The sequence below is a fragment of the Tenebrio molitor genome, chromosome 7, assembly GCF_963966145.1.
Source record: "Tenebrio molitor chromosome 7, icTenMoli1.1, whole genome shotgun sequence".
NCBI classification, from domain to species: Eukaryota; Metazoa; Arthropoda; class Insecta; order Coleoptera; family Tenebrionidae; genus Tenebrio; species Tenebrio molitor.
In genome coordinates this window covers 5,192,040-5,216,718 of record NC_091052.1, presented here as the reverse complement: position 1 = coordinate 5,216,718, position 24,679 = coordinate 5,192,040, and the positions used below count along the sequence as shown (strand labels likewise).

General features: G+C 36.2%; 2 protein-coding genes across 3 annotated transcripts; one reads left to right on the top strand and one right to left on the bottom strand.

The window, feature by feature from the left end:
* The first annotated feature begins 1,569 nt into the window (after positions 1-1,569).
* LOC138134568 (putative uncharacterized protein DDB_G0271606) lies at positions 1,570-15,683 on the top strand. 2 transcript variants are annotated; one of them, XM_069052911.1, is made up of 8 exons: positions 1,570-1,755; positions 1,805-1,918; positions 1,971-2,175; positions 4,777-4,850; positions 5,155-5,450; positions 5,501-5,585; positions 5,758-5,920; positions 13,716-13,851. In XM_069052911.1, the coding sequence occupies exons 1-7, from the start codon at positions 1,630-1,632 to the stop codon at positions 5,914-5,916; spliced, it is 1,059 nt and encodes a 352-aa protein (XP_068909012.1). In that variant the 5' UTR covers positions 1,570-1,629; the 3' UTR covers positions 5,917-5,920; positions 13,716-13,851. The 2 variants fall into 2 exon arrangements, with proteins under 2 accessions (XP_068909012.1, XP_068909011.1); XM_069052910.1 differs by lacking the exons at positions 1,570-1,755; positions 1,805-1,918; positions 1,971-2,175; ... (2 more) ...; positions 5,501-5,585; positions 5,758-5,920 and adding an exon at positions 8,062-8,218 and having other exon boundaries at positions 13,716-15,683.
* A 1,009-nt stretch (positions 15,684-16,692) lies between these two features.
* LOC138135005 (uncharacterized) lies at positions 16,693-23,903 on the bottom strand. The gene is made up of 16 exons (XM_069053634.1): positions 23,745-23,903; positions 23,447-23,695; positions 23,228-23,397; positions 22,911-23,177; positions 22,762-22,864; positions 22,529-22,709; positions 22,215-22,477; positions 21,964-22,136; positions 18,676-18,802; positions 18,375-18,623; positions 18,160-18,329; positions 17,837-18,103; positions 17,685-17,787; positions 17,441-17,621; positions 17,132-17,391; positions 16,693-17,079 (listed from the first exon to the last, which is right to left on the bottom strand). Exons 1-16 carry the CDS (start codon positions 23,839-23,841, stop codon positions 16,904-16,906), a joined length of 3,036 nt encoding a protein of 1,011 aa, XP_068909735.1. The 5' UTR covers positions 23,842-23,903; the 3' UTR covers positions 16,693-16,903.
* Between the last annotated feature and the right edge of the window lie 776 nt (positions 23,904-24,679).

Sequence of the window (24,679 nt, the reverse complement as noted above, 5' to 3'; positions counted from 1 at the left end):
TATCAATGTTATTTTTATTCAAAACAGAGTCAAGTATTGACGGTGTTGTCTTTTGTTTCCGTTTACGACAACATACATTCTGACATTTTCATCATTCGAAAGAGAAAAATTAATTAACCAGTAAATACCTCTGTCGAATCCAATTTCGGGACAGGTGTCGATTTGTGGACCGATGCCTCTTCCACGCCGGAGTAACTCTGAAAAGAGCTCTCGAGATGCAGGTCGTCTCGAAGAAGAGCGTCGTCTTTTTGTCCAGCTCGTTTTTACGGAACCGCAGCCTTTTTTGTAGAGGGAGAGGCGAGGAGTGAACGAAACGAACACGTTTAGAGCGTGAACGAAAGTGGACCGATTTTCGGCCGGCGTCTCCTATTTATTGGAAAGTTGGGACGACACGTGGCGCGAACGGAGCTCGCTCATTGGTCGACCAATGAGCGGGCAAAGAACTCTGACAAAACCGGAACGCGAACGATGCCCCGGTTCACTAGATAATTTTTTAATTTATTTTCAACGAAAATTATCTTGTCAGATACAATAAAAAAATAATTCACAGTTAATAGTTATTTGTCAGTCAATTATTTAACACATGAGCGATAAAACATAAATTCAGTGTCGTGGTGTTCTTTTTTTTTTTTGACATCACGAATTTGCAATATAATTTAATATTAAAATAGGTAATGTACAGTAAAGTTAGGCAACAGACATTGACCACCTTCCTTGGGAAAGAATAATCATTTGCCGACTATTAAAAATGTATTAACAATAATATGCAACCAAATTTACACAAAATAGTCACTAAACGATATTTCACTGCCGATTTCGTTTTACGTTTTTACTGTTTCTCTTACTTTACTAACGATTTCAGAAAAATATATTCGCTTGACAAAGTTTTCATTTAATTGAATTAATTAACAATAAGAAAGACGGGTTAATTTTCAATTACATAATGTTAACTTAAAATTCTAGAGGAAATTTAGAATGTCTTCAGATGTTTAAATTGTCAAGAGATTAGAAAAAGAATGTGTTTTCGTCCTTCAGTCTCAAGAACTAAAATTTTGTGACGTGATTTGCGAATGTTTTATGTAATTTTCTCTAAAAATAAACAAATTAATTGTCTTATTTCGGCTAAAAGACCAACACGTCCCCGTTTCCGTGCAACTTTTTCATTCCAATTTATAATGTTGACGGACTCCAAGCTCTCTTTAAGTCACAGTCATCTTCGTGTACTTCGTGTTCTATCAAACGTCAGATCTAGACGTAAAAAATATTTTCGCATTATTCATAACGATCGAATAAATATCTGCAGTTTACCTGGCATATCTAATTTACTTATAATTTATTGCGAACTATTTTTACTTACCATCCCGATTAGAATCGTAGGTCCTCACGAACGGTTCCAATATTTGAATGACTGTCTGACAGGGGACGGGGTTGGGGATTCCGCCACATGAATTCCAGGGGTTTTGAAATCGGTGCCCGTCACGAACAGATCGTATTCTACATTTCATCTTCCCGAAGTTGATTTCCTTTGTTGCTTTCATTAACAATTTTGCGACGATAGAGCACACCGATTTCACGCACACCAATAACATAATTGTATTTCTAGTAAAACGTGGCAGGAAATTATAAAACATGTTAGTTGACGGATCGACATCGAACAAGAAAGCTTTAGGCGAACGGATTTTCAGGGAAGGTATACAATTATGGAAGAAGCAACAAGAATTTGCACGACTGAAGAAATTGCAAGAACAACAAGAGGTAATTTGTTTGTTTTTTGTGTAGTGACAGTGGTAGTGAAGCTTTTTAGATGCGAGAGATGTTGGAGAAGTATTGTCCTTTCGGTCATGCCACCGACATGAAACCGAGGGGTTTCAGGAATTTACGATTGCAAGGCTTATTCCCTAACACGGATTACATGAACGTAGGTTGCTTTCAAGCTTTGGAGTATTGATTGTGACAATTGTGTGATTAAGGCGAAACGATTTGTGGGCACTCTGGACCTAGGTAGAGGCGGGGGAGGCGCTCCTATGGTGTCAAACACAGGGAAGAAAGTCACAAGGATGCACGAAGATCCTATGCTGCGATTTCAGTTTGGTCACGACTTGAGGAGGTGTGTGGACAACACTCTGAGGTATAAGACGACCAAGCGGGCTCAAGAGGAATACAAAAAGGAACTAGGTCAGATGTCAAGAATTACACACGTTATGTTTGCTCAAAGTGAGATCTTTTAATTACCAGAAACATAATTAGCTCGAATTAATTAACTTTCCTTATTAATTACCTCCACTGAAAAAGTGTGGGCGTAAATGTGAATAATGATTATCTCGAATTGATTTTCGGAGGTACTTGAGGAAACATAATTAGTCTGAGTTCAAAGGAACTCTAATTTGCGGTTCCTCTATTCTACTAAATGTACGTTGGCAGTTTTTGCAACGTCTACCATGTTGAGCTATTTACGTAACAAATCGTTGCCCCAAAGGGTAGAAAATATATCCACCTACGACTCCACGAGCCTAATTTGCTTCAGTGAGAAAGAACGTGACCACAAAATTTCCAATAGTTCACCTGGAGGCGGTGGGAAATATTATTACTTCATAAATATTAGTTCGGCATACATTGTTTCAATTTTGCCGAGACTGATTGCAAATTTGGATGCAGCGATACCATCTCATTATTTTCTTTTGGGAAAGTTAGAGACAACTTTTTTAATGTGAAATGCAGGTTTTCGGTTATGTTTGGCGTACAATAAAATTTATCGTTTCGAAAATACGTGCACAAATATTTTATGTTCGTCGCATTACGCATAATCTTGATGTAGGTAATGAAAGGTTCGTGTCATTTTCACGCGCCATTTTATTACTTCCCTGTTAATTAGCGTATTGAATCGTGATTTAACTATTCATTGATTTTCAGATCAATAGTGTGCAAACACAAGTTATATTCTAATGGTAGACAGACAGGAAATCACAATGTTGATTCACATCTTGTTTACACACATTTCCAACGTATAAAAAAGAACAGCATTCACGATTGTTTTAAATTCGGACTGTCTATGAAAATCTGACATTTTAGTTGGCAATATTGTGATTTGGCATAATAAATCTATTTTAGGTTATAATTGAATTGCACTAAATCAATTACGGAATTGACAATAAGACGAATATTTAACAATGAAACGTCATATGACAGGACCTGACGCCAACCTAACAAAAAATATCTTGGTCTGCTGCGTGTTTAAAACAATCGTGAACGGCTAATATTTTGCGTTCATAAAATGTTCTCTAATTTTAAAAATGAAATACTACATATTTACAATTCATATAAAATTAAATACCTATAAATGAAAACTGAAAATGTGACATAACGCTTTAACAATTGGTTTGTATTTACTAAATCCAAAATCATTCAGGCACCAATTAGTTGTATGATTTAGACAATTTTCAACATTTTCGTTCCACCTAGACCCACTTTTGAAAATTATTAAAAAATGTGGTACGCCAAATTTGGAATGTTGCGGACTTACAGTTTAATTGCTTAACAAAGACATCGAAGGGAGGTGTAAATCAGCACACATTAAGAAATACAATAGATTCCAGAGATATTTAGCAACTACGGGCAGTGTTTACCTTCGTAATAACTTTGCATAAGTGTGCCTCATAAAATCTGTTTTATGGTATTTTTTCTTTCTTAATCCCAGGTTTAATATTCTTTTTATTTAAATTAATTATTTGTTAACGGATTCACAAGCGATCGTAAATTTTCCGTAAGTTAAGCTTTTACTGAAGGACATCATTGTCCATAACGGGATGTGATCATTAGACCAGCCATGATTTCGATTTAAACAAAAAAGACAACAGTCAATAATAATAATCATTATCGACACCCACTTTTACTAATGATCAACATTAACACCTGTGCAATCCAAAAAATATTTGTTTTGAAGAAAGTGACACTGTCCAAATTTCACGCACATGACATTACGCAGTTCTTCATTCATAGATCACGTCCCGCAGCATTCAAATAAGCCACACCACATCCTGTGGAGAAAGCTAATCTCATCAGAAATGTAAACAAGTTGACTCGATATATTTTTATTTTATGAGACACGCACAAGTCGTTTTTTCAAATTTTCCATATTCAGGACAACTTGTTTCACTTCTGGTCATCGCTAAATTCGTGTCAAAATGGGTTCAATTGGTTTCTTGGTTCTTGGAAACTGGTTACGCAAGGTGGAATTTGCACTTCCCATTTCACCGGAATCGGAGAGAACATCTCAATTAAGTATCTGCTTCAAATGCCATCTCATTTCTTCGATTCCTGTGTGGTTCACTACACTGTGAACCGGTTTCTGTTAGCATTAATAACAGATTTGACATTAACACGTTGATTGATGATTTTTTTAATGCGTTGAGTTACGATAAAATGATGAAGATGATAAAGAAACCTATCACTGGAGGGTTTGCAGAACTGAGTACCTCCTGCTCGGCACCACAATATGTTTCTGTCATCTTGTCTTTATACGTGATAAATAAAAATCTCTTGATTGAAGCTTAACAAGAGATTACGCCACAAACATTGAGTTACACGTATTTATTGTGGTAACTACCTAATAATTTAACTGATACGGCTTTGTTAGACGTCAATAGAGATTAATTATTGACTTAAGACAATCATAGCATTATTTCAAAATAAACAGACACGGTGTTAATGCCATGTTAACTTTCTCGTTTTTGCCAGTTGTGCAAACAATTTTTAGCAAACACTTTTTTGTTTTTCAAGACAAACAGGTCGAAGAAAAACGGAGAAATGAGGAAAGACAGAGTTTTGAAGATGAAGAAATCCTCCAAAAACAAGTAAGTCTGTCAACGGCGCTATAACCGAATTTTGACACATTTTGAAGTTTTCGAAAACACCTCCCTGGGGCAAGCAAGGACCAGGTGGTTTTAATTGGAGAAAACCTAACACAATCGGATTGAATTTTTTAAAATCTTTGGTAAGCTACACACTGTCATGTGTAGCTTGCTGACATTTTTTTTTATTTGGAAAGTGTGCCAAGCGCTAGCAATAAATTTAATTTTTATTAGTAATAGACATAAAAGTACAAATGCCACCCACAGCGATTCGAGGATATGTGACATTTGTCGGTTTCAATTGTAGGGTTGGTCGACCGAAAAGAGACTGAAACAACTAGATATCGAACTGAGTGAGGCGAATAAGACGCAAAAAGAATTAGAGAAAACTAAAAGTAACGTAAAGAATAAAGCAAGGAAGTTTGATCCCATTTTTTACCCCTGTAAGAACGTGTATGTTGGTTCAAAGAACAGAAAACTCTCTCCCTTACCGAACGGTAAGGAAAACGGAATTGAGTTAGTGCCAATTTTGGCGAAACAGAGACGCAACCCTGTGAAAATCCCCCTCGACACTACAGACGTTACCAACCTGAAGAAAATAAAGTAAGTTTGTCTGGTAAGCTTGCACGCGAATTAAATAACGGCCGTTGCAGTCTGTCAACGCTCTGGAACAGGCAAGGCTCCTCGTATTTGCGGGAATTAACACAGCAAATGGATTACAAACAACAAAAACTTAAGGTAAAATCCATTCGTGATAAGGCGCAACTTGTTACCAACCGCCACGAATCCACGGATTTATGGCTTTATGCAAATACGGTGCAATGACAGATTTATTTTCGCTTTATCTGACAGCGCACGTGGCTGCATTTCTTGCATTCGTGCATTATCGATTACTGTACTGATTTTCCAGGAAATGAAAGTGGAAGACGACGAAACCGGCCGCCACCATTTCGACACTTGTAACGGGTTCTGGGGACGGCCAGGCCACGGCGCCCCGAAATCCGCCGTGAAGAAGCAAAAGTTGGATCGACTGCTTTATCCGCAGATGGTTCCCATCAGCGTGCACTAGCGAGGTATGTGGCAACATTTAAAAGGCGAAATTTATAAATTAGCCTCATCAATCTTTAGAGCATTTCTTTGTGATTACAGTTCCTGGTAGCTGTCGCTCCTAGCTCGAGCACCCCCAAAGTCTTTCGCTCTTTTACGGTGTTATAAAGTGACGACGTTTACGAGCAATTTTCCAGACTTGTTAGTTCAACGCTAAACTGATAATTGGTTTCAATTTAATCTCGTCCAAGTGCGCTCATCACGAATACAACGGTATGCTAAGTACACTCGCAACGTTTTAAATTTCACTCGTGACCTTAATAAGGTGAAATAGACACAAAAATTACAAACACGAGAAAAAATTGGTTTGTTGCAGTTTAGACTGTTCGGTGGTTCATTTCGGCATTGTTTGCAAAAATAGAGAGAGTTTCAAGATTAACACGACATTTTTTATGGCGCTCAATAGGAATTTCAGAGGCGAAAACTCAAATTGATTTCCCGACAGTTGCTGTCTATTTTTATCCTATCAATTTTTCAGTGATGTGTTAATAGCCCATCGGACAATTAATCAAATGATGATACAACGAACATGAGGTCAGAGGACAAATCTCTTTTAATACTACATCACTTATCGTCATTGCTAATTCATTGTTTATCCAGCCTTTACGAGAACTACACCAATTTACAACTACCTTATCAACATTTCATGCATTATTTAAGACATTTTTGTAGTAATTTATGACCGAATGGATCGTAAAACATCAGATTTATTTAAGTTTGATAAAGTAGCCGCTGACATAACCTCACAATTTCAACCTTTAGAAATATCATCGGAATAAATATCTTCATAAGGAAATTTGAACCTACATGAGTCGCTTCTGAAATAATTTTATCGCACCACTTTCAATTTTAACAATTTGCCATTTACAGATAATTTATTTATGCTTTATTGTGAACCTAGCCAAACAAATGTTTAGGAGTAAATTATAAAAACTAAAAAGTCAGCACTGTAGCTTGAAATATTTTTATCTCTCACCATTTGGTCGATAGTTTCCTTCAAGCCTTGCCCATAAACTCCTTTATATTACATGTCTTTAAACAGCTGTTATGTTATACTGCTGGTTTTACTGCCTTCATATAAAGCAAGTAAAGTTGTAGTGGTATAATAACAAAACACTTTTCCACTTTTAGACGGTATAAAGAAAATTGGATGAAAGTTTAGAAATTGTTCGCCATTTATTATTTTATTCTTCGGTATATCAAAATTTTATAGTTCGAAAGAATGGTTTCTAAAATTTGTAACAGTACGAGACGGTAGGAATCGATTCATGAAAGTTTCATAACGAATAAATTATTTTTTCATTGTTAAATAAATTCGTAATGGAATGAAATAACACCTTATCTGTGTACAGTTTAGATATATAGCCACTTGGCCAACCTCCTGTCAGTGAGTTATAATACTACAACTATAAACAATAATAATAGTAATAACTAATGACAGTTTAGAAATATAATAGGTGGATGTGCAAGGTTCTGAATGACGAGGAGTGGGTCGAGACAAATAGCAGAACATTTCACTATTTTTACTTTCTAAAAAGGAAGACTCGTAAAATGACATAATTTGAAACGAGAATAAAATAGGGCAAGGATTTTATCAGCAGGATAGCTGCTCCAGTTAATGTTTGTGTGACAAAGTCGTGATACCGTATCTGTTTTTCGATCGTATGGGAAAAGAAAGAAAGCAAAATGATTTTTTAATAGGAATAAAATTAAGTGGGAAACTAGATTTAATTTTGTATTGTTCTGGTTCAAGGGTCTGAGCAATATCGTTAAGTATACTTTCAGTAGTTTAAGCTTGTCATTGAGAACTACCGGATACTTCCCACCAGTTTGGAATTGCCAATTGGTACAAGAAAATTTGAAATTGTTCTGTTGGACCAGATTGCGAAGTGTCTACATCGAAAAGCTCTTCAAAATTAGGCAAAATTTTACATAAGACATTATTTAATCGAAAATCGATTTCCAATCGGCACGGAATATGTACCCTAATTTCTCCGGAGAAAATCTTATTAACGCAATTTAAAAGGCGCATCAGTGGACACAGTCTTGAATACGAATTTAGCAGGTAGGTGTGCCCATCACACTCTTTTAAAATAATAAGGGGGTCAGTCGCGAAGATGCGTATACCCCGGTATAGTGCTGATCTTCACCGGTGAAATCTCGCTGAATATCACTTCTTCTTCAGTCTTTGACCGACAGTGTTGGTGGGTGCTCCACAGTGTCTTCCTTGGATCATTTCTATTCACTGCACCGCAATGCGTTGGGTAATTATGAGTCTTTAATTAACATTCCCGTTCTAAACGATCACTCATTAAAACTAACCACATTAACGGATGGATTGTTTAAGTTTAATTGCGACCGATACAGAAGACTTTGTGGCGGTTAGTTTTGTTTAATCAGAATGAAGCAGTCGGAGGGAAAAGTTGAGTGTACAATGTAGGCAAATGTTTGATGAATTTCCACGATTATGGACGGGGGTGGATATCAATAAAAGAATTAATTTTTCGGTGGTTTCTGAATAGCCCACCAAGCTTTGGGTTTAATTTGACTAGAATTTACTACCGATGTGTGATTACCTGACGATCGTGAGGCTTTGAGTGGAAAACAATAATTAGAAAATTGGGAGGGTCCAATAACGACCACCTCACGAGTACTACTCGGAATGCGAATCTAAGTACGGCAAATGTATCAAACTTAGAAATTTATTTGCTATTGTAGTCAATGATGTGTACTCGCTAGAAGCTAGAGAAAGCACTTAATTTTATTATTATTATTAAATAGAGATTTCATTCTCATTTCCCTTTTCTCATGAGCGGCGCCTAATTAGCCCATTATCCACACAAACCGACCCCCAAAAGCTGCATATTTAACACCTTTAAGAAATCCAGCGCACCGGTGCATAATAGCATTGTCTTGTCACTCAGTGACACGAATAATAACTTTGGTGGTAATTAAAAAGGGTGTTGCAAGCTCTGGGTCAACCCGACAGGATGCTTTCGTACATTTTTACCTTCAACACTAATACAATCGCTTGCTGTGACACTTTCCGCTCCCAGAAATACTCAGTTCTGCAGGATGAGAACCAACTTCTTGAAAATCGAGCTTTTGACGGGTTCTATTGTAGTAGATTAGTTGAGACGTTGGTCGGAAGACTCGGACCGTGACGGATAAAATAAACGTGCCAAATTGTGCGCGATGGGTCTCAACGCCTGACGCAAGAACTATTGTCTTCGGCCGATCGAAAGTCCATAACTTTTGTTTGTGCGCAATAAATATTTACAAAATGCGGACGCATGACATTTGAGAAAAATCGCACTTGTCTGTTTGGGAGCCGCCGGTTCCCAATTTGTTCGAAGATGAGCGCAGAGAAAGTGATGGTTATACATTTAAATGCATTTCTTTATAGTTTCTCTTGTACACATATGTCATTTAGGGTCAATTTCCGAGGTGCGACTCGCGATTTTCACAATTTACTCGTAAATATGTAATTAGCGGTTTCTAAAAATGTTTGACAACAGCAACGGCACCCTAGGGCAACCTTGAGGTGCGCCGGTGTGCGAAGGTACTTTTCTCAGATGAAGAGATCTGCGACCGGAGTTGTATTCAAATGTTTTATTTTTTGATGAGACAAAGGAATTCCAGGAAACGATACCATCATGCAAATTAACTGAAGACCAGGTTTTCCACCTTTTGTTTCATCAGAGTCGGCCGCAAGAGCCGCAACATGTTTAGTAACTTTTTATCACTGTTGGCCGTGTTGTGAAAATGGAGTAGGAAATCTGGGTGATGATATGAAGCTACCGAATTTTAGTGCGGTCCGAGCATAAAAAAGTTACGGGCGATTTATGGGGATCTAGATGGGGGATTAAAAAATAAATCAATATGACGCCCACGAGAAAAGAAAAAGTGGGCTATCGATGCTGCGAACTGGACTTGGAAAATTTCGCGTGATATATTCCTAACTGGAGGATCATATTTCATTTGGCGATTTATTTTTATTATGACATTATAACAAATGATGTTTGCCTCAGGTGGTAATGTTAAATTGGGCGTTCACATGTCCGAGGACCGATTTTGTGCAAAAATCGACTGACTGTTGTTGAAATAAGTCCGGTAAAGAGCGAGGGTTCAAGCAGAGGTCAGACGTGCACCGAATGAGAGTGAAAAGAAATAAATACGTGAGTAGGCTTCGGGAACGGAATGTACGAGGTTTGTTCGAATTTGCCATTTTCACTACCACTTTCCCGGTACCGCCGCTTATAAATATTCATTGTTTTGTCACCGCCTGCGATAAATCACCGATGACATTTCCGAGATCGTTGATCTCTATGATAAGGACAATTGCAGGACTTGAGCGTTTCTTACCGCACCTGAACATCCTACGAATCGATTCCTGCTGGCTCCGCTGTCCTGCAAACCTCACTAAAATTTGATAATAATCACCTATGAACTACTTTTCGTCGTTGTGATATACCTCTTCGCATTTTTTGTCGCCTTAAAGTGTCACAATCCAAGACTAACAATACAATCACCTTTTCAAATTTACACTTTTTGCGCCACAGCTTACACAAGTTCACAAGGACAGGGGACAAAAAATAGATCTGATGAAATGAAACAAAATGCTTGTTGGAAAACTAATTCACACTGTATACACGAGTCCAACAAGCAACGAGTGTTCAGATAAATTTGTGGTCCAGCAGTTCGTGGTTTTTCTTTTTTACAAACGTAGGTCATCTTTTAAGTTGACATATCCTTCAGATACATAACCTCATTTTGGTCTATCTTGATTTGTTGTGATAAATGACAGATTGAAGTTTTCAATTCATTTCATATTATTTTCTTAACTCTTTCGACTATTTATGATATTCGTTTTGCTACTCGTCCACTTCCTCTCTTTATTTGACAGTTTATGAAGCTGCACTGTACATAATGGAAACAAAAGCAAACACCAGACAACTTGACCACAAATATTTTTGAATACACATTAGTTAAGCGGAATTCTTCCAAAACCTAATGCTCAATTGTTTTGTTGTCTTTACATTGACAATTACTGGAAAGCAGGTACAAAGAATTGTCATGATCACTTTGAGTGCAAATCTCGAAAGTTATTTTTACATTTAAAAAAAATATAAATGTCGGTTAAATTTTAGATCTAACAGATTTGGTTCAACATTGAAACCAGCGTATTTGTTAAAAAAAATAGAAAGCGAGAATTTATCACTGCGGAGAGAATTTGAACATCTGGAAGATTATCTGTATCGTCTAATTGATTTGGTGAATTAACGAACTCACCTGTTACTTGAACATCAGAATTTTAATTGAATCTGTGCTAATTGTTTAGAAATCGATGTGACATCGTAGTGGTCAATCAATTTCAACAGATTGTTCCTCTAGACATGCTTTCAACTTAATCTTTATTAATCATCGATTCGTTGACAATATCTTGAACGTGTCAGATAAGCAAACTTTCTATTACTTATTCATATTGTCTTAAAAATTATTGTACCTTAAATTGATGGTGACGAGCTGACGAGTAAGGTCATGAAAGTTGAGGACGCTTTATTGCGTTATTATTATTATTACCAAAAAATTGTCTGAAGGTAATCATAATCTCTACACGAGGATGCACGCGAGCAAAACTGAACTACAATAAATTCTCTTGAAGATATTACTGTTTGAACTTTTTCTGGCAAAACTCGTTTCCATTTCTTTTCCAAACTGTAGGAAAAAACTGTTTCTATTTTCTCACATGTCCCGTGCACATTGGCATTTTGGAAAACTAGAGGGAAGTGCTTCAAGACATTTGCCCCCAACTCATTTACTAATCAATGACGCTCGTCGAGTGAAACGACGCGGTACGATGTCATAAAGGGTACGAAATCTAGGACTTCAGTGTTACAGGAATCGATGCAAGAACACCCACTCTATCCATTTGTAAAAACACATAAATGTCGACCATTTTTGGGTGCCACTGTAGAAAACGACAAGAAACGCGGTATCCAACAGGATGCACCGCTTTCTAACAAGTCCAAACAATAAAAAATTGTTTTCTTCGAACTTTGAACTTTAGCTTAATAAAAGGAAAAGGCGTTGTCTTCACTCAGTAAACACAATTTTATTTTAATTTAAATTAAGCAAGCTTTCGAGTGAGTCGTCCGTTCTGCTGATTCCGTTGATTCCTAAAAAAAGAAAAGTAAAAAGAACCGTACGTGGCATCATAATTTCAGTAATTAAGTAAATAACACATTTTATCACAGTAAACATCAGTTTTAATACTTACACTTGCAAATTAGTTATGCACTGCACACTGCTTTATATTTGAATAATTGCTGCTCGTATTCTGACTCCAGCAACGAGATTCAAATCAAAACGAATTTAAAAATGGTTGTTAGATTTTTGCAATATTTTGCCGGCTGCACCTGCTACGTTAGTAGTTGAACGATTTATATTCAAAGTGTGTCAGTTCAGTTTACATTCAGGAAAGGGGAAAAAGACAATTAACGTATCTTGTAACGGACAGTGGAGGCGGCATTGTTAACCGGAATGTAAATAAGCAAACTATAGGTTTCGTGTTATTCATTAAAACTTCACGAAGTTTACGGGATTTATTCAAGTTGCGAAACTAAGATCCGGTTCAATTAAGAATTTCCTCTTTTCGTAAATTGCAAATATTGAATGATCGTTGCAAAATCGCGTTTTTTTGTAATTAAGGAAGTAGAGGTTCTGTCTCGGTCGAGATGAAGGCATCTCCATGCTCACAATTAATCTTTCATACAAAACGTGTGAGTTATTAACGCTAATGATTTTAGTTGAAATATGTTGCAATTTGTCAACGCCAGCGCTACATTTCAGAGATTAATTCCGTTTCATAAAAGTGCATAAGATTATGATGCAGTCGTTGAAAATTGCCATTAATTCGGGGATTATTAACGGTAATTTGCAGACGAAACTCGCATAAATTAGCGCTTTGTTGTGGAACTTTCTTCGATTTCATTACCAACAATGCGAGGACTGCCTAGAGCTCCTCGACCCTGAGAGATCAGCTCGACACGGCATTTTCAGCATACCTTAACGCATTGAAACTTCACACAAAACTTCTTAATTACACTTAGTGGGTCCTCCCATTGCCTTGTTCACGTTCATAATATGTCAATCCGGCAGAAACAACAAAGTGATGATGACACTTGTTCGTCGGATATCCGGATGTGGGTCAATGGGGCCCTCGGGTGTAGTTATGCAGTAGCAAAGTGCGTTATGGGGCTTTTAGTATCGCTTTCACTCGAATCGGAAACTCTCTTCGACCTCAGACAAACGGAATGCTTGCTTTTTATTGATATATGGATATTTTCCGTTTTCGTATTTCGTCCATGTGTTCCTCGAATATGAACGAACTTTCTTTTCACTTTGGTTCGATTTCTGCACCGTTCCATTGATATTTTAATCAACACAACTTCCACACTAATTTATATAACCATATTGTTACCCAAAATTTATTCACAAATAAGCGTCTTGACGAAACCGGACACTTTTCTCCTCAAGCATTTCTAATACAGATTTGATAACTGTCTTACGCAACGCAAGCAAATAAATTCTTCTCTATCTATTTAATTTTTTTAACTATGTAACAGTGCGACTTCATTAAGTCTAAACTTTCCCACATTGTGCTGAACTTTCCTTGAAATTTACAACTCTTGTCACGAAGTCGCTAATGTGTAACTAAAACGAATAGACATTCTTGTTTTCACTCGCTCTTTGTTTCAGGCACATTTCTTCATTCTCGTCTTGGCCACGACTTACGCCAAAGAAGAAGAAACAAACGAAGTCAAGCCACCTGGCAAGCAGTCACCTAATTTAGACGCAAACCTGCGAAGAGCACTGCTAAAAGCTTTGACCGAATTAGAAAACGAAGAAAACGAGAAGAAACAGCGCTTGTCACAGGAAAACTTGCCACATTTAGATTTAAGTGATAAAGTCGTCGAAAAAGCTTCAGCATCTGCACTTTCATTTTTCGCAAGCACTGACTCAACACCTACTACATCAAAGTCGTCAAGTACCACAGAAGAAGCAACCGCAAAACCGATAGTAGTAGTCCAGAGAAGCCACGGTTTGCAGCACAAACCCATCATAACGCTTGACAAATACAAAACGGACTCGTCGAACGAAGCCGAACAAATTCTCACTAGCGCCAGTAGCAGTTTTACTTCGGCTTCTAACAAATTGTACAGTAAAGTCGAGAGCCAGAGTCCAAATTTAGTTTCAAACGAGGTGAAAGCCACGACAAAATTTTTCAGGCTTCCAAAAGTAGAATCCACAACTGTCACGACGACCACATCGACTGAGGAAAGCGAAGCCAAAGTTGAAGACGTCCAGTTCTTCTCTGCCCCTTTGGTCGCAGCCTTCACTGTTCATCAAGACGAGCGGGGTTTGCCTAAAAGTGTGGAACCGATCTATCGTTCAAATGTTCAGAAAGTCGAGCAGAAGACGAAGGAGCCCAAATTCACGACACTGCCCAAGCAAGAATCATTGACCCAACAACACCAAGAACAGTTACGGACGCAGTTGGCGCTGCAGGAGAAGCAGAGAGCTCTGGAGGCGGAGATTTTACGACTGAAGCAGCAGCAGCAACAACAGAATTATTTGATTCGGCAACAGCAGATTTTGCATCAGCAACAGTTGCAGCTTCAGAAGCAGAAGATTTTAGAAGAGCAGACTCGCATCCTTCACAGTCAACCGTTTGTTCCCGTCACCAATCCGAATTTTAGTGTCCAGCCGACGACGCAAAGAAACGAGTTCGACGGGAACAAGCCGAGGGTTAAAGGAAGTTTAGTTTCGTTCCAGCCGAGTCTAAGTTTTACTTCTAATCAACATCCGACAGGAGTTTTGCCGCTAAACGCCCAACAACTTCCAGTTAAAAATGCGATCGATTTTCGCTCGCCCTTTTCCACTGCCGACAATTTTCATCAGTTTAACTACTTGAGTCACCAACAACCTCCACTGGAGGGTAGTGTTTCTAGTTTTAATTTAGTGCCTACGATACAACCCCAGCTGTCGCTAACTGCACCTAAACATCATCGCGTATTTAGGCAAGAGGGTAGTACTGGAAACTTCTTTTCTAACGGTTTTAACAACTTTAATAATTATTACAATCAAGTTCCGTCGCAGCAGCAAAATAACAATAGGTTCTTCAGATCGAACATCGAATCCGCCACGTCACCACCATTTACGTTCAATCGAATCCAACCCCCCGTTGTGAATCAACAATTAAATCATTTGTTGTATAATTCAGGCTTGATCCGAGGGAAGCAACAAGAGGATTTAAATATTGTTTCGAAAGTTCTTTCTTTAAATCACTACGGGGGAGATTACAAATTCAGTAGTTCTAACGTTAACGAGCAGCGAGTTTCTGCACCGCTAATCAAAAAAGTTTGAGATTTTTTTGAAAAACACTAATGGAATTTCATAGTCATACACCAGTGGCAAAATACGATAAACTGTTAAAGTTGTACGTTTATTCGGACATAGTACAATCTAATATTAAGTTATTTTGTAAATAATCTTTACTGCAACTATCTATAAAAAACTGATGACTGATTTCAACAATTAGATAGTTTGAAGAGTTTCCAGTTCTGCCAACGGCTCTATTATTTATAAAGTTATCTGTAATTTATGTTAACGATGAATCAAGTTAAATAGTTATTTGTACCTACTAATAAAAAATGATTATTGTTATGATGTTTTTCAGTGCCCTTTTTATAACTTAGTTAGACGTGTGCAGGTTTCACCGACTGAAACATTTTTACAAAAAACAAGTGTGATGGACGGAGGTCTCCAAATTAGGCATTCAGATTTCGAAAACGTTAGTGCTGCTTTGCCATACTGTGCTAAATAATGATGCTTGAAACGTGTCGATGCTGAGACTGATAATATGATGTTGATATTTGTACCATAAAAGACATCTGGTACCTAAACGTGACCTTTGCTTTTACGCATATTCTGTTGGAAAAGCGTGTCAAAATGTTAACCATTGACAGTTAAAATTATTTATTAAATGGTGTTTTTAGTGTTACTTTTAAGAAAATTAATTACCAGGAGGAAAATTTTGTGGCCTTTCTTTGAAAGTAAAATGAGTAATATTATTAATAGCATTGACGTAAAACCCATCATAACTGTGAATGCACGGATGTTTTTTATTGAATGTTGCATAAAAGATAAGAAAACGAACTGGCATGGAAAGTCACGAAAAACATCACAAGTTGATATGACGCTTATAATAACATAACTGAAAAATATTTCAAACCAAGAACTAAAGGTCTTGCAAAATATACAGGGTAGCCCAACGAAAACGAAACAAGCTTGTCGTCTGACACTAGATATTTAATTCGAATTAAATTTTAATGCGCGATTAATCCATGAATCCGAAACTTCGAGCATCGTCTTTTTGTCCAGGTTGTTTTTACGGAGCCCCAGTCTTTTTTGTAGAGGGAGAGGAGGACCGAAACGAGCAGGTTTAGAGCGTGAACGAAAGTGGGCCGTCTTTCGGCCGGCGTCACCTATTTATGGGAAAGTTAACGCGGCACGAACGGAACCCGCTCATTGGTCGGCCAATGAGAGTACAGAGTGCCCAGAAGAAATCCGGGACGCAAACGACGCCCGGGTGACACAAACAAAAAGTTTCTGGATCGTTAAAAAATTGAAAACCGTGAAGGACTTTTGGTGATACAACAACAACAAAACAATGTAAACTGTAATGGTTATAGATATGTTTTAATATGGTTTCAATGTGGTGATAATCCTTATTACCACAATTATTTACATAAACAATTAGATTGTTTCAACAGTAGTCACTGCTGTCTATATTATTTACAAAGTTATCTATAATTTATGTTAATGACGATTTAAATGACAATAATTTCTAATTGCCATCGAAGAATTATAATTCTGCGTCTTCACTATCTGGGTTCTGCCAAAATCCAAGTTTCTTTCAGCGATAATGTAACTCCAGGTATCACATCTATACAGATGGGTTTACCATTGGGCGATTTAAAGGTAAAATTTTGTAAAAGTCCAGACAAGATCAAAAACATGGTTTGACGTGCAAACGTTTCACCAGCGCATAATCTTTTTCCTAGAACCAAAAACACTTAAGGTTACTTTCAAATCGACATAAAAAAAATTACCGGCGCCAAATCCTATAGTATGGTCCTTCTTCAACAAGTTGCCATCTTCATCTAAAAACCGTTCAGGCCGGAACTCTTCTGGATCTTTCCAGATGGTTTCGTCACGATGTGCGCTCCAGATATTCGCCCACATAATTGTATTTTCTGGTATGAAATAACCCCCCAACGTTGTGTCTTGTACGCATCGTCTTGGAAGTCCCAGAGGTGTTACGGGTAATATTCTAAGACATTCTCTGAGGCTCGCTTCAACATAAGGCATGCTATTTAAAATATATTAAAATCTGCAGGTGTATTTTTGTGAAGACATACTTCTTCCGGTCGTCTAAATGCGGTAAACGTGATTGTCCAACTACTCTATCAATTTCTTCGTGAACCTTAGCTTGAACGTCGGGATTGTTTATAATGTAGGCAAAGTAAAAACTCAAGGTGTGTCCAAGTCCAATTGGGGACGGAAACATGTAGTCCAACACTACCATCAAAAGCTGAGTGTCTGGAAGTGACGTTGTTCTTAATTCTTAATCTGGATTTTATCACATTTACCTAAACCACTTACGGTCAAGGTCTACACCTTGTCTGAGAGTTTCACTGATGAATACGTCAACAAAGTCTCGATGGTGGTCATCTGAGAAGGTTTTCAAGTGATCTTCTATTATTTCCTAAAAGCATAAAACTGTCTACTTGCTACACCGACTTTGCAAGGATTACCGTCAAAAACTTTTGTATGAAGCGATTGTCTCTTACGGCTGAAGTATACCCAAAGTAATCTGGGGCCAGAAATCTTAACCATGGAGTCATACAAATTGCCCCTCCTGTTGCGTCTTCACATTTCATAAATTTTAGGGCAGCTTTCGCATATTGTCTTACTTCGTGATGGTCAAAACGCGTCGATGTTAAGACCGACAAAATAGTGTTGATAAGAGAACCATAAAAAACATCTGGTACCAAGACGTGACCTTTGCTTTTACATACATTCTGTTGTAAACAACAATATCAAGACTCCAAATTACAACACTTTAAAACCTACTTACCAAATCTTTTTCCTTGGGTTCATTTTTAAGGAAATCTATTAAATATGTTATTTCTTCTGAAATAAAATTCTCCATCACATCTGAGCGACGACCAAAACCAAAATCTCTCATATGACGCAGAGAAAATCTTCGATGTTCTTTCCATACCGGACCATCGGCGAAGAATATTCCTGGAGTGACGTTAGTAACAAACGTTTAAAAATTAAAACACGTACCTTTCAGATCACCAAAACTCCTAGTTCTCACTAGAATGGTGTCGACTCTACCTATAAATTCTTCTCTCGTTAATAATTCTTTGGATAATTCGATATTCAGTGTGACTACTGCAGGGAAGTTGCCTAGAAACAAGCCTAGGATATCAGTTTTATATTTTTTGCCAAGAGCAGCCATGGCTAGGTGAGATAGATTGTAATTTTCTTTTAATAAGAACCAGTAGCTCCCCCAAAGTGGTAGTTTTGGTGGACCTAATAAATACTTGGCGTCAAGTGTTTTCAAAAATTTCCTTTTACAACATACCTGGAGGAAAATTTTTCGGTCTCTGTTTGGAACATTTGTACACAAATAGAGTGAGCAAGAGTAATAATATTACAAGAAGTATTGATGTAAAACCCAACATGTTTCCTCGGCGTCTTGTCGACAAATACTAGCAAATTGTTTGTCTTAACGTTGTATGAAAGATAAGAAAACGGAATGGTATGCAAGCCATAGGATTAATTTTGCTTATAATTGAAAAATGTTTTAAAAGAGATATAAAAGGTGACTTTTTAAATCATCGCTGACCTATATCTGTTTTTAAATTAGTGATAAATGCAATTTTTATTTTTCAACATTATGACACTAAAATTGCATCACTCTGAAAGTTATATTTTAAAAAAATTGCACTTTTTAAAAACGATTTTTTAAAAATAATAATTAGATCGTAGCAATTATATTATTTTGTGGGCAACATATTTAAGCTAAAGTTTTTTCGATTTGTATGACTATCCGGCTTCTTATCATAAGGAATTGTAAGTATTTAAAAAAAATCTAGCACATTTCTGTGGGAGGTTAATGCACCAATATCAGAACGTAAATAATGATAAGTACTGATTCTTTATTAATTATTATTTATTAAAAAAAAAATGGTCACTTAAAGAAATCCCAGTGTTCAGTTTGACACGAATTTATTTTGCGGTTTATCAAGTAAACAAGGTTACTTGCTGATTCTAAGAAGTACATATTAAAAAACATGAAAAACAACAAGTGTTATTTTGAAATTATCAAACATTAGTAATATGTTTTAAATTGAGGATAAAATATTGACAAAAACGTCTTTATTAGTTTAGAAAAGCAAACGCATAATTTCGACATTGACTAAATTTTAGTATCAGTTTATCGTTGTATTCGCAAATATTTTAATTTATTACTGTAATCAAATCAATGCGGTCACGTTAATTGCAAAATTCTCTAATTATACGAAAGTTATTAAAAACCTTTTTAATCTTGATTGTTTGTTTTATACATACATATTTTGATAAATTCAAAATTTATTTTGCGTTTAGAATAAGTATTAGTCTGTTCTAGCACCCAAATGACGTCATTTGAGTGCTTTAATAGGTCGCTGGCGTGTTAGAATAGACTAGTAAAATTTACTGTATTGATGTTGGTAGCGTAAAGTGTCAACTGACAGACGTCAAAAAATAAATCTCGCAGAGAACAAAGCAAATTAATAAATAACAATGAATAAAACATTTAATTTTCATTCTGGGATTTGGACTTCTCCGGCTATAAATTTTCTAAAGTCTTTTGTGCAATTTGCCTAATTTTCGGCGGCGTTAGTGATAAAACTTTCTTCAGCATTCATTTTTAAACATCAAATGCGAAAATAAAAAATTCTGACGTTTTAAATTAATTTTTTTCACAGCCAGCTAAAATTATGCCACATAAAAAATGTCACCAACCACAGCAAAATTCCCTACATTTAAAATTTTAATTTTTTTATTTATAAAATGGTATAAAGCGGCAAAATAGAAAAAAATAGTATAAAAGATTCGTTGCAGAAGGTCCTTCAAGCACTCATTTCAGCCAATTTTTAAGGTATTTAAAGTTAAAATTCGCTTCAGTCTGTTTGTGTAAAAATAGTTAGTTTACGTACCGAGTTGGGAAAAATAATTTCTCTTGAGCTATGAAAATGAAAATTTATTTTATTTGAACAAATCAATATTTTTTTTACACATTTGACAATTACATGACATTAATCTAATTTGACAATTGACTAAAAGAAGACCATAATCCACTATCAGTGGTAGAACTGCTTGAACCAGATTTATCAGAATCGGAGCTGCAAAAATATTTGGTTTGGTTTTTGATGGTTCTTACATGGACACGTTTTCTATGGTGCTCATAAAATGTTGTTTTTGCTCCGCAGTATCGAACTTTAAAAAAAATCTTAGTAAAATGTATCATTGTCTCTTTCCCTTCGAATAGCACCTCTGTATCCGTTTGTGTGATGGTGTCAACATGATTTTTCAAATGAAAAACTCTAAAGGCCTCACTCGACAACATCCCTCGATGGGCCGTTATGTTAAATTTCACAGGTGGTTTATTGTTGATGCCTATCAAACACTGTCCACAGAACGGCGTTTTAAAAGTTCTTTTCTTGTTCTGAAACTCTTCTAAACTTTTTAAGGCTGATAAGTTTAGATCCGAATAAAGATTTCAATTTCAATATTATTGAAAAACAATTTAAATTTGAAAAACCTTCACATTTATTATCATTGGACATAGGAAATCGAAATGCAAAAATTGATACAACGACACTCGAAATATCAGCTAAATTGAAATCGTCAAATGCACACAGTACAAACGCAAAGAAAGCACAATAACAAGAAAAAATAAATAATTTACAATATGTCTATTCACAGTTAAGGAAATATAATAATGTTTTAGCAGATATTCGAAAAATTTCTTCTTTCTATGAAAAATCAGCGAAGCCTCATATCGGAATCAAAGATTCCGAATCTCGTGAACAGGGACAAACAGTTAGCGGTATACGTATTAACGTATTTTCTCAGATCCGAATGAAATGGTAGAACGTCTTGATCTATTAATTGCGTCAAAAAATGTTGGAAATGATTCAATTGAAGTATATAATGAATGCGTAGAAATACTTGATAAATTGTTAAAAATGAAATTAATAAAAAAGTTAGATCACAAAAGCATATTCTCGACTTTGGGCTAATTTCTTCAGACTTTTTTAAACTGAATAAATGAGTCTAATACACATTAGACCTAAAGAAAATGATTTTGAAATGAGTTATTCTGAAAACCCTATTAATTTATCTGGATTAAAAAGAGAAGTTGCTTTAAAAACAGCAAGTCTCTGGTACTTATAGTGGGGATAACATTACCGAAGAGTATAAAAATAATTAAATAAAATAGAGGTCTAAAGGTCCTCGTGAGCATAGCGAACTCAAAAATAACGAAATCAAGAAAGAAAGTATTAAATTGGTGTGGAAAATATTAAAATTACCGAGGTCTCTATCAATTTTCTTTTAAAATCGTTATTTACATAAGTTTGTATAGTAGGTATGCCTTCTACCTTAAAAAACAGGGTAGAATTCTTAATATTTTAACTGTTGTGCTGAACAGGCCCATGAGCCGAAGGCTTTTTTAATATGCTTTAAAAACAGGGTAGGATTCTTAAAAAAGTGTTATGTGCTGAAGAGGCCTTATTAGTAGTTAACATCTGCAAGGTACAAAAAATTTTCATAATAATGTAACACTAATTGAAATATAACATTTACGTACATTTTTGACTTATTCTCGTGGTTCTACCAGAATCCAGTTTTCTTTCAACGACATATTAATTCCAGGTACCACATCTAGGACTACTGGTTTACCATTCGGCGATTTGATTGTGAAACTTTGTAGGATATTGGAAACAATTAAGAACATGTTTTGGCGTGCAAATGTTTCTCCCGCGCACAGTCTTTTGCCTGCAATTAATCAAAATTTCCAATTTGTAATCGTTTACATTGAGACAAAAATTATAGACCATATGCCCAAAAACTAACCTGCTCCAAACCCTAACGTATTGTCTTTTTTCAATAAGTTACCATCCTTATCTAAAAACCTTTCAGGTTGAAATTCTTCCGGATTATCCCCCCATACACTCTTGTCCTTATGAGCTGTCCATATGCACGGTAACATGATTGTATCTTTTGGTATAAAATATCCAGCCAAATGTGTATCCTCCATGCACCGACGAGGGATACCTAATGGATTGAGTGAAAAAATTCTAACACTTTCTCTGATGCTTGCTTCCAAATAAGGCATACTATCAATGAGTCAAATTTAATTTATTGTCAGTATCCTCTAACGGACATACTCTTTTCTGTCATCTACGTTTGGCAGACGCGATCGTCCAACCACTCTGTCTATTTCCTCTTGAATCTTAACTTGCACGTGAGGATTATTTATCAGGAAGACAAAATAGAAACTTAAAGTATGTCCTATCGCAATCGGGGAAGGAAACATGTAGTCCAGCACGGTCAGCAGGAGTTGCTTGTCTAACGTTTAGTATCGCGTTAGTTTGGGTTTAAGAAACTTGTGAAAACTTACAGTCAAGCTCGACGCCTTGTTTAATACTTTCGCCGATGTAAACATCTATAAAATCGCGGTGATGATCGTCGGAGAAGGTTTCCAGATGTTCGTCGACAACTCCCTAATATTGGATTTTATTGAGTTTACAAAAAATATGTATTTGTTACCCGTAAAAACTCTAAGAGGTGTCCGTTGTCGACGACCGCTGATGTGAACCCAAAGAAATCCGGCGCCAAAAATCTCAACCACGGCGTCATTGAAATCGCTGAACCCGTTGCATCTCCACTCCTCTGGAATCTCAAACCTGCCCTTGCGCATTCTCGTAATTTGTAATTGTCAAAGCGACTGGATGCCAAAATTAGCATTATAGTGTTGATGAGGGGGCCATACAGAAAATCCGGCATCAAGACTTGACCTTTGCCTCTACAAATATCCTATCGGTCGACTTTACGATAGAGTTGAGACCAGATAATGTTTCAATTACCCGATCTTCTTTGTCCGGTTCCTTGGCTAGGAAATTTAATATTTGCTTTATTTCATCAGTCAGAAAATTTTCCACGACTTCTGAACGTCGTCCAAATCCATAATCTCTCATGTGACGCAGCGAGAAACGTCTTTGACCTTTCCAAAATGGGCCATCAATAAAAAATATGCCTGCATAAATAGATGTAATCACAAGTGCATAAAAAAATTCAGATGATACCCTTTAGTTCTCCTAAGCCTCTTTTTCGAATTATTATGGAGTCATTTCTGCCAATAAATTCGTCTCTGGTTAGCACTTCTTTGCATAATTCGTGACTGAACACGACCACTGCCGGCCCTTTCCCTAAAAACAACCCTAAAATGTCAGTCTTGTACCGTTTGCCTAAGGTTTCGAACGCTAAGTGTGCAAATTTATAGTTTTCCTTTAGCATGAACCAGTAACTGCCCCAGAATGGTAATTTTGGCGGACCTGATACATTTTTTCAATTAGACATATAAATTAAATCTTTTAATCATACCTGGAGGAAAATTGTGCGGTCTTTCATTTGCAAACTTGTACAAATATAAAATTAACAGCACTGTGAACAGAATGAGTAGCGTCGCGAAGACGAACATTGTGCTTTTGTTTACTGATTTAACTCAGTCCTTTCTTTTAATAAAATAATTGCTAAGTAGATTAATGAAAATAAATATAATTAATTAAATAATTATTATCAACACTCAAATTATCTTTTCAGATAGATTTTAGGTTTGTATGTTGTAAACAGTTACGAATCTTAGCTTCCTGATTGCAAAATGTTGCACAATTGATACGAAGTGCACTTTTCAAACATTTTTCAAAGTATTTCCTTCTATAGTTGACTCAAGTTGCAAAAAACCACTTGTCATTTGCAAGAGCATTTTTTCAATATTTTTGAAACAAAATATATTCAATATTTTCGTGATCGTAGCCGTAGAACATGTATGATATAGGGTATTGCCAGAGGTATTGTACGAGTGATAATGAGCCTGACGCAACCCACAATACATAGTTAACCTTGTTATTTATTTTATGATTTAAAAAACATAAAAAAAAATTAGCTATGCAGTTTCATAAATTTTGACATAAAGGTCATTCTCTTGGTTAAATGAAATTGTGAAAAAATGAAGAATTTTTGGGAAAATGTCTGCATATATGCCCAACCGCAAAAGCATTTTTATTATACCGTGCGATCAAATAAAAAAAAATTAAAGTAGGCGAAAATGGTGGTTTGAACCAATCAAAGCATCAGAATAACCTTTGATTTTATATTAAATATTTATATAAAATCAAAGGAATAACACAATCCAGGTAACTCGATTTTTTTTTAATTGATCGCACGTTAGCAGCTATATTGGGTAGACATAAGATTCGTCCAAACGGTCGAAATACTTGAAATTCGCACCTGGATTCTCGAGCTCGTCATGCAGAGAC

Coding starts and splice junctions, on each gene's coding strand:
- LOC138135005 (XM_069053634.1), bottom strand. CDS start 23,841: ATGTTCGTCTTCGCGACGCTACTCATTCTGTTCACAGTGCTGTTAATT. Junction 22,478..22,528: donor AACGTAGATGACAGAAAAGA/GTATGTCCGTTA, acceptor ACTCATTGATAG/TATGCCTTATTTGGAAGCAA. Junction 18,330..18,374: donor GAGTTTTGGTGATCTGAAAG/GTACGTGTTTTA, acceptor ACGTCACTCCAG/GAATATTCTTCGCCGATGGT.